The sequence below is a fragment of the Eufriesea mexicana genome, unplaced genomic scaffold (genome assembly GCF_001483705.2).
Source record: "Eufriesea mexicana isolate 0111107269 unplaced genomic scaffold, ASM148370v2 scaffold4231, whole genome shotgun sequence".
NCBI classification, from domain to species: domain Eukaryota; kingdom Metazoa; phylum Arthropoda; class Insecta; order Hymenoptera; family Apidae; genus Eufriesea; species Eufriesea mexicana.
This window is the reverse complement of record NW_016912235.1, coordinates 499,997-512,744: the sequence shown is the minus strand read 5'-3', so window position 1 is coordinate 512,744 and position 12,748 is coordinate 499,997. Positions and strand designations below refer to the sequence as shown.

The following is a 12,748-nucleotide window of genomic DNA, read 5'->3' as shown; positions in this document are numbered from 1 at the left end:
ACGACGCTGCCCATTGTGTTAGCTGTGCGTAGTTGTTGCATGCTACAACACACGAAGGAGAACCGATCTGACGATGTGGTACGTATCGAAAAATCGTGGTGAGTAAACTTGCTTGTATTTTCTTTGCTAGTCTTACGATTCTTCGTCCAGAGTCCAGCATGACCCACTCCTTTTTCCTAATTCTCAAACATTACACTGTTTGCGCAGGAGATACCTAACGACGATGGAAGTGTACACGCAGCAGTGTGTCTACGGATACGAAGGTCCTACAGTCCAAGTTGCATGATTCAGAGGGACATAAAGTACGGTGACGTAATGGCTGCTTTCCTCCGGGCGCCGTGGAGGCTCCCTTAAATGGAGAACGCGACCTTGAGGAAAGATTTTTCTATGGCACCGTGCTTGTCGCCTTTGAATCGGCTACTGCTTTGCGATTTTAATCAGGTGCCGCTATTTTCGGAAACGAGAGACACGCGTATATACCTCTCTTCTTTGGCTGATTCGCGTGCTGTCTCGTGCTCCCTCGGTAACTGTTGCAATTTCAGAAATCACGTTGCTAGTAGCTGCTTGAAAAATCTCTACAGAGAGACGTACAAAGAGCGTTTTTCTTCGTGCTAGAATCTAGAATATCTCGCGCGTTACATCAGCGTCATAAACCATAATTCAAACACCACGCTTCGCGTTCTCGGAGAACATCGGCCTCATTCATCTCTACTAAAATATTCAGCAAGAACATTCAATCTACTCCAAAGCCCGCTTCCTGTCCACGTCACCAACGCTTCACAGCTCTTTAACGATACAACGGCTTACCTTCTTAGAGCTTAGATCTGCTCGAACACGCGACACACCGCGGGCAGATATCGAAGAGGGTACGAACGTTCTTCGAAATAACATTGCGAATGCTTGCAGATGAAATGGTGGCCGAGAAGGAGAAGTACAAGGAGATCGGGGACGGCTTGGATCAGGCGTTCATGGAACTCTACGGCGTCTAACGAGCCACTAACCAACCCCCCTAACGCTTCGACCAAACAAATAAAAATATATATATATAGACATATATATAGCATCAATTATAATACAGTCACCTTTCTCACAATCTCGCTTGCTCTTAACACGTAATCCGTAAGTTACTTCACGAGCTTCTTAACCCGCTTAACTAACGATCTCGAGGCTCTAGTTTGCCATAACGGATCATGAATATCTTCTATGGACGCACTTTGGCGTTGCAAATCCTTGTAACCATTTTCTGCTCTTGGCTCTTCGTTTTCGTCGCTTTTCCTTTCTTTTTTTCCCCCTATTTTACTGCCTACGTTCTTACAAAAAGACGTCTCTGCACGACGAAAGCAAAGAGCTAAGAACCAAGCCATTTTTGATCATTAACGAATCACTTTTTATCAGCATAAGACCATCCTCGTATCGACGGTACTGTTATTTATCACGTGTACGTGAAATTGGTGAAAAATTTTTGCTCGTACTCATTTTTTAGGGTACAGATTATATCCTATGTGTAAGCGTAATGGTAGATAAACGATTTACTCGATTGTGTCAGTTATTAATGGGAACACTCTTCCTTTCAGACGAGCTCGTACACGAGAAAGAAAAGTACAAATACATCTGCGACGACCTGGACCTCACCTTCACCGAGCTGATCGAGAAGAATTAATTGATAATCGGCGATCGTACGTGTCCATCGGCTGTCGAAATAATTGGCCGGGCTTGTGCGCCGACGAAACGACCGGATGCACCATCATGGTCGCTTCGTGACACCGGCCAGTCCGCTTATATTATTATTATTGTTACCATTGTATCTAAAAACCGTTGCGTTTCAAGCAAATACGTTCCGCGTTCTTTCGCGCCCAATTTCCTCTTTCGTTTTCTTTTTTTTTATCTTATCCAGTCGACAACTTCGTTCCCGGTTTGTTCGTCCACCAAGTTTTCTCCCCCCTAGTTTCTTTTCTTCTTTTCTTCTTTTCTTCTTTTCTTCCCTCGTTCCTGTCTCTTTTTTTTTTGTAAATCAGTCGACAACTCCGTATTCTAGATTACGATTAGTCGAGTCACTCGTTTACGATGATTCCGTTACGATTCCGCGACGAAACGTGTTTGGTAAGTACTCACTTTCGACCACGCGCGACACTCTTATACACCGCGCAGCGCAAGCGTCGATCGTTGTAGCCAGGCAAACAGGCAAAATAAAGATTTCGCCCTGAAACCAGTCTTCTTTTTTATTGTTAACGACTGTAACACGATAGCCCAAGAAGCAGCGTCTTCTTGGAACGATCACCTCTATGAGCCTCAATAAAGATATGCGAACGACAAGTAGCTCTAATTATTGCGAATCCTCGCGCTAAAGGACATCCTCCCTCGAGCCCCGATTTATAAAGTACACTAACCCACTAACAAATAATAATGTCATCTGTAACCGTCACGAGCGACCGTAGTCTTTATCACCCGAGCCTAATCGTATCCGAGAAGGGTATGACAAGGCCACAGCTGCCAATTGAACGAACCAATGGTCAAAATCGGATCAGATCAGAGTCCCTCTGCTAAATCGTAACAACGCATTCTCTCTCTCTCTATCTCTCTCTCTCTCTCTTTCTCTTTGACTAACAAGCGATGGTAAAGGTGTCCGACTAACACAGGGTCTAACATCCGACTAATGCCACGTAACCCTCCCTTTTGCATTGCAGACGTGGTGGTAAACGAGCGCTGTAAGTACAAAGCGATCGCCGACGAGATGGACCAGACGTTCGCCGACCTGGCCGGATATTAGCAGGCGGGCTAATTCTCAGCAATACGTGTATACTCACGTACACAGGCGCGCGTGCGCGCGCGCACATACACTTCTGAATACATGTATCGTTTTAATGAGAAAGGGAAACAAGTACGAAAAGATCACGCTACGTTTAAAGAGACACTGCCAGCACGCGGATCCTCCGACGCACGACGCCCAAAGAAACCTCGATTCTCGATCAACACGAAGAGGACGCGGTACCCAGGCGTCTTCTGCGGACCTACACAGCATCAAAACGCTCGATGGACCGTTGGCAATAGCCGACTAGATTGCCGACCGATTTTGTAACCGGTTCTTTTGCTTCTGTTAGTCACCGTGTTCGATTTTGTTGTGAGAAAATAGCGACAGGATTTTAAGGTGTCCGCAGAGTTTGTTGGACGTTGGGAATAACAGGGGTCGATGGATTGGAGTTGGGTACGAATGATAGCGTTCAGTTTATTGCCTTCGAGGACCAAACCTTTGTTTAGAATCTTTGTTTAAGCGAAGTAAGCGTTTTTAGAGTTTCGTTTAGAAGAGTAAGTCTCTAGGTTTGCTATAACCGGAGAAAACTTCTCTGTATCTGCCTGTAGAAGTTTATTTTTAAGAATTCTAGATTAGGGAAAGGGTAAAGATGATGAAGATTTTGCGAAATTGCATTTAGGTTGGAATATGTCGTAGACTGAACTTTTTCCCTTTCTTTACATTTTCTACTGTATTTATTCTGTACTTTTTTATACCAACTCCGTTCTTCCTTCGTTGTTAAGTTCATATATTTCATTCCATCGTGTTACGTATTCTCTCAGTCATTCCGTTCGACTTTGTATTCTGATAATTACTAGCGATTAGTATCGAGGTCGCTTTATAGCTGTGTAGGCGTTCTTTTACCCGGTCACATCCCCTAATCGCGAACCCCGTTGGCACATATACACGCATACACGCTCACGTGTACAACCCTGTACCCATACAGAACACATCCGATCGCAAGGTTCAGCTTATGCCGCCAAATTTATAGTCCGTCTCATGTATCCGTCACTAGACTCATCGTGGAAAACGAAAAGCAGCTTTACTTCGTGCCAAGGAACGACGGTAGAGTAACCGAGATGCTGGTGCAAAGAGATAATCAACGTTCGATACTCGACAAGGTAATAGGAGCGCGCAAGGGATGATTAGCGGATAATTAGGGAAAATATTTTTCTTCGTCGAGTGTATACGTCGTAGCCAAATCGTTAGGAACGATAAGGAAGAACAAAAGTCTGATAACGATTCTTTGGAGTTCAGCGGATAGTCGAGAAGAGCCACATTGAATGCGTTAGGGAAAATATAAACGAACAGAGATAGAGAAAATATAACAAAAACGAAGGAGAAATGCGATGTAAGAGGAAGAATCCTTGATTTTGCGTGTTATTTCACCGATGTGGCTAGGCAGTGCGGTTTCTCGGTCGAGGTATAGTCCGTCCGATATCGGTTGACCGTTCAAGGCCATTTCTGTGTAGGCTCATCCCCACCGTGACTGTTTCACTTTGTACCCCCACCTTCAGCGACGCTGGAAGAAGAGTGGGGAGCTTTTCGATCGAACAATTTAGTAATTGTTGTTTCGCGTTTATTTGTTATTTACGTCAGATAAGTTTGCGAAAAATTTAAGAGATTAAGAAATCATTTTCAAAATAGAAGAATGGTCTTGACGGATCGATAGATTTCCGATGGATTTTAGTGTCAAGTTTAGCGTTAAATTCGTTACGTTTCGCGATCATTGGCGCCTGCTTCTTTGCTTTCGTGTCTCGTAATGTTGCTACACTGCCGGGTGGATGAGTTAACGTAAACAGCTTTTGTATTGGGTGTTTCGTATTTGAAAACGTGTTAATTTTGTCGAAGAAATGTATCGCTTTGTATTAGAGAATTAACGCGATGCGTCTACCTTTTAACTGCTTCGGGATCCTTTTCGTTAACCTCGCTGCTATCATGCATTTACTATTTGCCAATTGATGCTTCCTTTTTTGTTTAGCTTTCTTGAATATTCGTTTTTGTTTTACGACAACGTTAGTGGAGAAATCTCGGCAGTTAAAGGGTAATGAATAAGAAAGTAAAGAAAGTGATAGCAAATTGATAAGATTACGAATGGCACACTTGGTATTCTAACCTCTTTTGATAATTGAAGTCTTCAAATTCCTCAGTTACCGGAACGATTAACATTCATCAAGTTTAACTGTACGAAGCTTTGTACCAGATTCGAGTGTCGTTGAAGCAGAATTTTCGAATCAATGTGAGATACAAGTTTCTCACACGCGGTTCGTTCGTGGAACAAAATTCTGCCGAAATCTGTTTCATATGGAGTCGGCAACGGGCACTTATCACTGCGATACCGGTCTTACGAAACAGTTACCCTTTTACTGTACTTATATCACTTTCAATAAATGTGCATTTTTTATACTTGAACGCCGACTTCTTTTATTTTTCTTGATTTGCAGCGATCGCAAGTTTTCCGTTTTTCGCAGCAGGATCTTTTCTTTTCTCAGCTATCGCCCGTACTGCTGCGTTTTCGCAAATTCGTAGCGTCGTACGACTCGAGATGACGAACTTTCTAAATCCTCGGATAAAGTCTAGGAGAATTTCGACCTCGACGTAGTTTAAACGTAATTGAAAAGTTTGTAGAATGTTTGAAAATGTTTAAATTGTATCGAAAAAGGGAAAAGCGAAAGACGGATAGGTTATGTAAGATATACCAAAGAATCTCCACTACTGTGATAAACGAAACGAGTCTATGCGATATCTGGAGAGGATAACAATAATCAACAGACGACAATTTACATAACATATTCATTGTTTATGATCTCGTATCATAATATAATATTATCTGTTTTAAACAACGCTAACATATATTTCTGTATGCTTTCTCAATTATAAATCATAGATCCTTCGTCTTATCGGTGTTCTAATAATTACAAAAGGGGGAAATAATAATAATAATAATAATTATATTAATAATAATATTAATAATAATAATTAATAATAATAATAATAATAATAATGCTAACATGTTTCCAAAAATATGAATATATCTCCTCGCGGTTTATCACGAAAAGTCGAACGACGTCGCGCACGGCCGAGCGCGCGCACGCACGCAACAACATTACTATTTATTTCTTTTACATATATAGCGTATAAACTTCTTCTATTCTCCTACTCAGGTAAATGCAATGTAATAGATACGATCTGTGTCCGAGGAACCAAATTTCCAGCAAAAGGGGGGATAGAAAATTTCGCAGAATAAAATGGACGAGTGTGTGTGTGTGTGTGTGTGTGTGTGGTGTGTGTGTAAAGGGTAAGAAACGGATTAGGGAATCGGAAGCAAGGCACGGTTAATCTCCGCGATGGTGCAGATATTATCTGTACATTAACCGAACGTCAGGAAGGTATAAAGCTATCTATAAAATCCAGACCACAGCGGAGAACAATCTCGTATCGCCGGTAAATCCCGTTTCGCCGCGATAAAAGTGTCTGCAAGAAGCGATCCAATCCTTTCAGTACCGTTTCGTACACATACGCGTGTTTAAATAAGTCGAATAGAACGGCGGTAGGTTCAAGAAACGCGTTTCGTTCAACTGCACATGTAATTAAGGAGATACACCGCGTAGAAAAATGAAAAAGTTCTCGTTGGAAAAGTTTACACACCGCGATTTTACAATTATTACAATTTCAAATTGCGTTCAACATCACTGTAAAATACAAATGAAATTTATTGCGACTTACAGCTAACGGTATATACTAACTAAAAATAATACTTTGTTACATTATGTACAATTGAAACACCTGCGTTTCCTGAATCGCTCGTTGAAACGCTCGAAAACGCTGGATAGAGATTTGTAACACGAGAACGCTAACGAAGATCGAAACGAGATCTCCGCATTCGATAATCGTTTCCGACGAGATTTTCGGCGCCGCAGCCGCGCGCCGCGAGTCACTCGCGCAGCACTGAAAGGATCGTAGAAAGCCGATAAAGAAAGCATTTTTAATACAGGCGAACCTCGCGTGATAAAACTTAACAGCTACTATAGGTAAATGTCGGTTAATGTCGTTAATTAGACAAAGAGAAACGTTAATAAAAGTTTCCAGCGATCGTTGCTTCCTTTCGAAATGCATCGAATCGAGCAAGGCAAGTGTAACGAAACTTTCCTATCAACAATTACATTACATTCTTCTTCGTTTATAGTCCTAACTAGAATTCACTTTCGCCATACCCCATATATGAAGTTCCTTCTGTGTGCTCCGATGATACGTAACGTTGCTCGCGAATACATTATAATTACATGCTTTCCTGTTTTATTGTTCGCTCTAAATCGCGATGAAAGATTCGCGCAAAGATTCTTCTAATTAGAGGTCTACGTATATAAGGCACATCGTTGTCTCGTATTGGATCGCAATACGCAATGCGTGGCTTGATCTATGAGCCCGAGTCTTTTGGCGGAGAAACATTGCGACACCGTCTATATAACTGTTCTAAATAAATATCCCATGCAATTCGCATATTGTTCGCTTCAACGATTTACAAAACGCGCAAGAACGCTCATCAGACGTGGAGGCGAGCAAAGACCGAAAGAGTATTATCCCGTGTAAAAAGAAAACCACCGTGCATGCAGATACAAGACGCTTACGTGACGCGAAACAAAACTGTCTTATCATACCGTTACTAGTATTAAAAAAAAAAAGAGAAAAGAAAAGAAAAAAAAAAAATTACACATTCTTCGACATCTTTCTTTCAAATAGAACATATTCATTGGGTAAAAAGGTAAGAAACGCGCAGAGTCTTCCGGTCTCCGTCACCGTGCAATCATCGAGTCATCATTACCGTGGAATCCTCGAAGCAACGGAATGGTTATGAAAATCGTAAAACCGTCCAACGACACGAAGAACCGTGTCGCGGTGAAAAAGTGTGATAAAAATCTGGATCGAAGCTTTCGCATAAAACCGCTATTCGAGCACTCTGGGCCCTAGTACAGCGACCCCCCGCGATAGGGGTAGAATTTGGTCCCAACATGGAATTACCCTCTAGTTCCCCGACTTAAATGCGAAACGACGCAGGCACTCGGTGCGTGAAAGAACATCACGATTAATCATCTATTCGAACGAGCGTTCACGGTGCTCGCGCGGGAAATCTTGCAAGATTAAGTCCATTCGCTCGTCCCTCTGCGAAAAAGGAAGATCGACGATTTCATTGAATACACGAACCTTATACGACAGACAAAAGGAATCACTCTGATCGACGCGACAAAGACTCTCTGATCCCCTGACCGATCGCCGCGCATCCGCCATCGGCATCGAGTACGCGAGTACGACGCTTCGTTTCGCTGCGAAATCGCCGATCGGAAGTCAGTAGCTAGCTCGTCATCGTATCTCGTTTCCGCAGCGTCGACGAGTGTGCTCCTAGGCCTGTCTACGCCAAACCACTCCTCCTCCGCGTCTCTGGTCCGCGCGACGCGTTCCTCGTGCGGAGCGTTCGAGTGCTGCTCGTCGGCCAGGCCATCCGGTGAAACGAAGACGACGAGGATGCTCGAAGGTAGGGCCGGTTTAAATCTGGGCCGGCTCGACGTAGTTCGCGGGCAGCATGCCGTGTCGTCCCGTGCGCTGCACCAGACCGGTCATCCAGCCCTCGTCGATGGCCGTGCAGTTCACGATCAGATCCCCGTCGCAGAAGCTAACCTCGTCGAGGTCCTGCGCCTCGTAGTCGTACATCGCTCTGTACACTCTCTGCAAATTCATCAAAACGGTCAATTTATGGTAACCACTGACAGGCATCTAATAGGCTAAACCTATGACTAGGGGCACGCGATTTCAACCCTTTGCACTTCGTTGTCGTCATTGTGTCGACAATGTTAAGTAAGCTAATAGCCCCTTTGTCACCGCAACGGCAACATAATGAAATTTCTTTTTTTTTTCACGCTTTCTTTTTTTAATGAGAAAGTAGGATTTTCCATCTTCCACAGAGGCGCGCTCGTGCCATTGTAAATAGTCCCAGAGTAGGTGCTCATAGGAAGAATTACTCAGAGTGCAAAGGAAAGAAATTATTTTGAAAGAAAATGAAAACCCAAGTGCAATTACGTCCCATACGTCCCATCGCGCAATTTTTAAATGTTTCAAATTCGAAAGTCATTGAAACGCATCTTTTTTCCGAGAAATGGTACTTTGCTGACAGTATGGCATCAGGAAGTGCGAACTTCTTTTCGTATCTCGCCAACTTTTGTTAAAATATATCTCACATAGATCATTTTGACTAGTCATGACAGGTTTAACGTTAATAAATTTGACTTTAGTCAAACTTCAGACGCGTATCCGCTAAAACGCAGATGCCAAATGATGCCAGATGGCATTTTTCGCGTACGTACACCGTGTGTTTACGTAACGAGAGGATTAAGTGATTTTAATGGACGAGGGAAAACGAGGTTGCATGATTAATCGACTGGATTAAGGATTCTCTCGCATGCAGGACCTGTCCTCTGTTTCGATGTTTGAGAAAGATGGCGGTAATAGAAGGATTTCGCAAAGCGTTTGAAAAATCTCGCGGATGCTTATTTAAAAATGTAAACGAGATGAAAAGGACTTACCCCGACGTTGGAAGGTGGTGGTGGAGGCGGCTGATGCTGCGGTACGTGGTTGTTGTTCGTTGCTGGCGTCAACGATCCGTAGTACTCGTTCACGGGGTCTATATCCGCCACGGAACCGATCTTTCTGGTTGGTGGATTCGTCACTGGAACGATTCGTCGGGTTTACTCGGGTGAAACGTCGAACGCTTTCTCGCGAGACATTCTTTTCAAACACCAAGCGTCGATTTCAAACGCAACTTCCTTGAAACCACGTGTTAGCGTGTCGAACACCGTGTTCAATGAACGTGTAAACCACGCGCAACGGATGCAAAATGGTGCAGAAAAATCGAGAAGCAGTTATGAGTGAATCGATGCGATCAGTGAGTTGGCAATAACAGCAACAACAACAACAACAAATGGGAAAAAAAAAGAAAAGAAAAACGTGTCACACGGTCACACAGAAAACAAATCTAAGAAAAAAAAGGAAAAAAAAAGTACGAAAATACTGTTCGACCAGCCACCGCGTTAACCACAACAGCTTCCCGTCGATTATGCGTTATACTTCTCACAGAAATATCGAACCGACATCGAACGTTCAAGAAGCGGATCGTTCCACGGGGAAACGACTGCATAAATTCGCCGTGACGTCGTTCGTGTAGATAATGGCCGACGTTACAATAAGGAGCAACCGAACTGTATCCACCTATCGTTCGAACTAATCCAATTAAAAGGCTATCTATTGAAACTAACTGTTGCCGGTTACGCAACGAATGGCCAACCCATATGGTCGGCCGTACGCGAAACAAGGCAGCGAGGGTATGTTCCAATTGCGTTTAAGTATCGGTCCAGTGTCAGGAGAGCGCAAAGAAATAGAGCGCAGAGCGTACAGGGTGTACCGCCTATTTCCATCGCTTCGTTTCTCTGCCGTACACCCTTGGACACGACTTTCAATCGAATTACAGCCCGTCTGAAATCGCGTGGCTGTCAAGGCCACTCCCCCACTACCGCTAGTTACGCCACGAGCCATCCCCGCTCCCGCGAGTCCGCCGCATAGGCGTCGCGACGAAGCTTTCCAGCGAAACACGGTTCAGCCTGTACGCTCTCGCTTTCTCGCAACGATTACGTCTAATAAAAAGGAATAAAAGAAAGAAGATATAAAGAAAAAAAAGAAAAAAATAGATAAAGGAAGCGAACAGAAATGAATAATACGGTAAACGCTTCTACGCGCTAGCCGGAGAAATAGAAGGTTGAGAGGCAAGATAGGAAGGAATCTATTCCGTAAAATGGGCGAGAACTCACCTGGTCCCTTGTCGCTCGTATAAATCACAGTGGTGGCCGCTTGCCTGGCGGAATAGGGGCTCGGTCTCGCCTCGCTAAGGGGATCGTAATCGGCGATCCTACCTGGTGTCCTTTGCACCGGCGAGCTCGCAGTTCTAGCGGCCGGTGGATTCGCGTTCACGCCAGACGCAGGCGCGATCGTACCGTCCGTGTACTCTACGTACTCTAGAGCCAACAATATACAAGTTGCCGACATGCTCTTCGACAACGGTTCAACGCCAGCTACCGGTCCACCCGGGGACCGAGGTATTCCACTTCGCGAGTCTCTACCGTCTTCTTATCGTACGCGTCTAGTCTCTATGGGGTATCTAGCGGCGGTATCCGTGGATCGAACGAATATACGGGACACGGGAGAGATAGCGTTGGTTAGACAACGTTCACACACAAGGGAAAGCGACCAGTAGTTCATGGCAGTGCGCAGATTCGTGGATTAGTGGGACTCTTCTCTCCCGGTTAAGCGTTGTTACGAGGACGGTGCGAAGAGGGAGTCGATTAGGACGCAAACGCGAACCTTGAGGAGGCCCGGAGCGGAGCACGAGAGCTCGAGGTGCTAATCTCGAGACTCTGGACTCGGCCCGTGTCGCGATTACCGTGCCGCGATGTCGTATCGCGATGGGAAACAAAGGGAATCTGCGATCTCGAGAAACAGTGCGAATATTAGTATACTCGTTAGGTACGAAAAACAAGCTCGAGAGCCTCCATTCACCGGTTACCAGACGGCGAATGCGGACATTTAACCAAGTGAGGATCACAGGGAAAGGAAGAGGACGGGTTTTGGGCCAGAGGACCAGCCTCGACTCACCGATCTGTTCGCCATTTTCACCGGTCATCGTCCTCTTCTGCTCCATGATCGCCTTCTTCTGTAGCTCGCCGTGGTAGGCGACGTTCGAGATGATCTTGCTGTTCTGCTTGATTCTCAGAGTCTCCGGGTCATCCGCCACCTGGGTGAACTTGCCCTTCGCCTTCTCGAATTCCGCGTGGTACTTCACGTTGCTCTGGATCTTCGTGTTCTCCGCGATACGCTTCAGCTCCGGCGTCTCCGCCATCGTGGTGGCCTTCGCCTTTGGTATGTGTCTGCAACGGGAGGAACGATCGGTCGATTTATCGTGGAAACTCCATTACCAACGGGTACACCCGACGCTTGTTTCCGTACAGGAACGGTTAATTAACCGTCGATGATCCGGTTGCGGGGCAAGATTAGCGGGTTCACGGTGAAACGTCTCGATCGCGGAGCAACGGGTATCGAAGAGAACTGGAGAACCAATTCGATTCGACGTTGGCGCAATTTTTCCGTTCTCTCCGACTATCCGAATTACGCGGTCGAAACGGGGGGCGCTCGGAACGGGGGCACGGGGTAGAGCAGAACGCTGAATGCTTCCTCTTCGCGGAGAAATTATGGAAATCGCAGTAAACGAGAGTTTCTCGTGCACGACAAGCGGTCGATGACGCCGACGCTTATCGCGGACATCCTTTGTGAAGCACGCTTGATAATGGCGTCGTGGAGGAGGGTATGGGACACGGTCTGACTCGGAGTCTCGGTGAAACGACGAAGATCTTCCCACGATTGATCATCGAAACGTATAAAAGAAATATTTCCTTCGCTTTCCATCCACTTCCTCGAAGCAGACCCCTGGTATTCGCCTTATCATCCGTGTTATCGACCGCGTATCTCGTCTCTGACTCCACGAATCGGTCTCGATCCTACCCGAAGCCGTTTCGCTACCGTCCACCTGACCCAACGGGACGAAGAACGAAACCGAGGGTGCGGTAATCGATTGACCGTGGGGTCTCGCGTTTCAGAAAGGACGGAAGAAGCTTTCGACACCGCGAGCGATCGCGAAGCTTCTGGTCGTTCTAGTCGGATGACGGTAAACGAGAAAAGGCTCGTTATCGGGGCACTGGCGAGCCACGTTACACCAGCTGGTCGCGGATCGAGCCGCGAATGGAATTACGAGGTCGTTGCCGGAGCTGCTCTGCGCGTTAATTAGGGGAGGAAACGGTGTGGCGATAAACGCGTAATCGGATGCGCATACGTTCGGGAAGGAAAAGGGGGAAGGGGGGGGGGGGG

At 45.5% G+C, this 12,748-nt stretch overlaps 2 protein-coding genes across 7 annotated transcripts in view; one reads left to right on the top strand and one right to left on the bottom strand.

Moving 5' to 3' along the window:
- Positions 1-2,206, top strand: part of Tm1 (tropomyosin 1) — a 33,289-nt gene extending 31,083 nt beyond the window's left edge. For all 6 annotated transcript variants that reach the window (XM_017905665.1, XM_017905661.1, XM_017905662.1 and 3 more), the window contains exon 10: positions 1,575-2,206. In XM_017905665.1, the coding sequence (XP_017761154.1) occupies positions 1,575-1,660 (86 nt within the window). In that variant the 3' untranslated portion in view covers positions 1,661-2,206. The remainder of the gene's footprint in view (positions 1-1,574) is intronic.
- A 3,567-nt stretch (positions 2,207-5,773) lies between these two features.
- The window catches only part of LOC108551491 (LIM and SH3 domain protein Lasp), a 40,995-nt gene continuing 34,020 nt past the window's right edge, over positions 5,774-12,748 (bottom strand). The window contains exons 3-6 of the mRNA XM_017905688.1: positions 11,483-11,754; positions 10,642-10,845; positions 9,364-9,506; positions 5,774-8,509 (exon numbers count right to left, since the gene is read on the bottom strand). Of these exons, the coding sequence (XP_017761177.1) occupies positions 8,330-8,509; positions 9,364-9,506; positions 10,642-10,845; positions 11,483-11,754 (799 nt within the window). The 3' untranslated portion in view covers positions 5,774-8,329. The remainder of the gene's footprint in view (positions 8,510-9,363; positions 9,507-10,641; positions 10,846-11,482; positions 11,755-12,748) is intronic.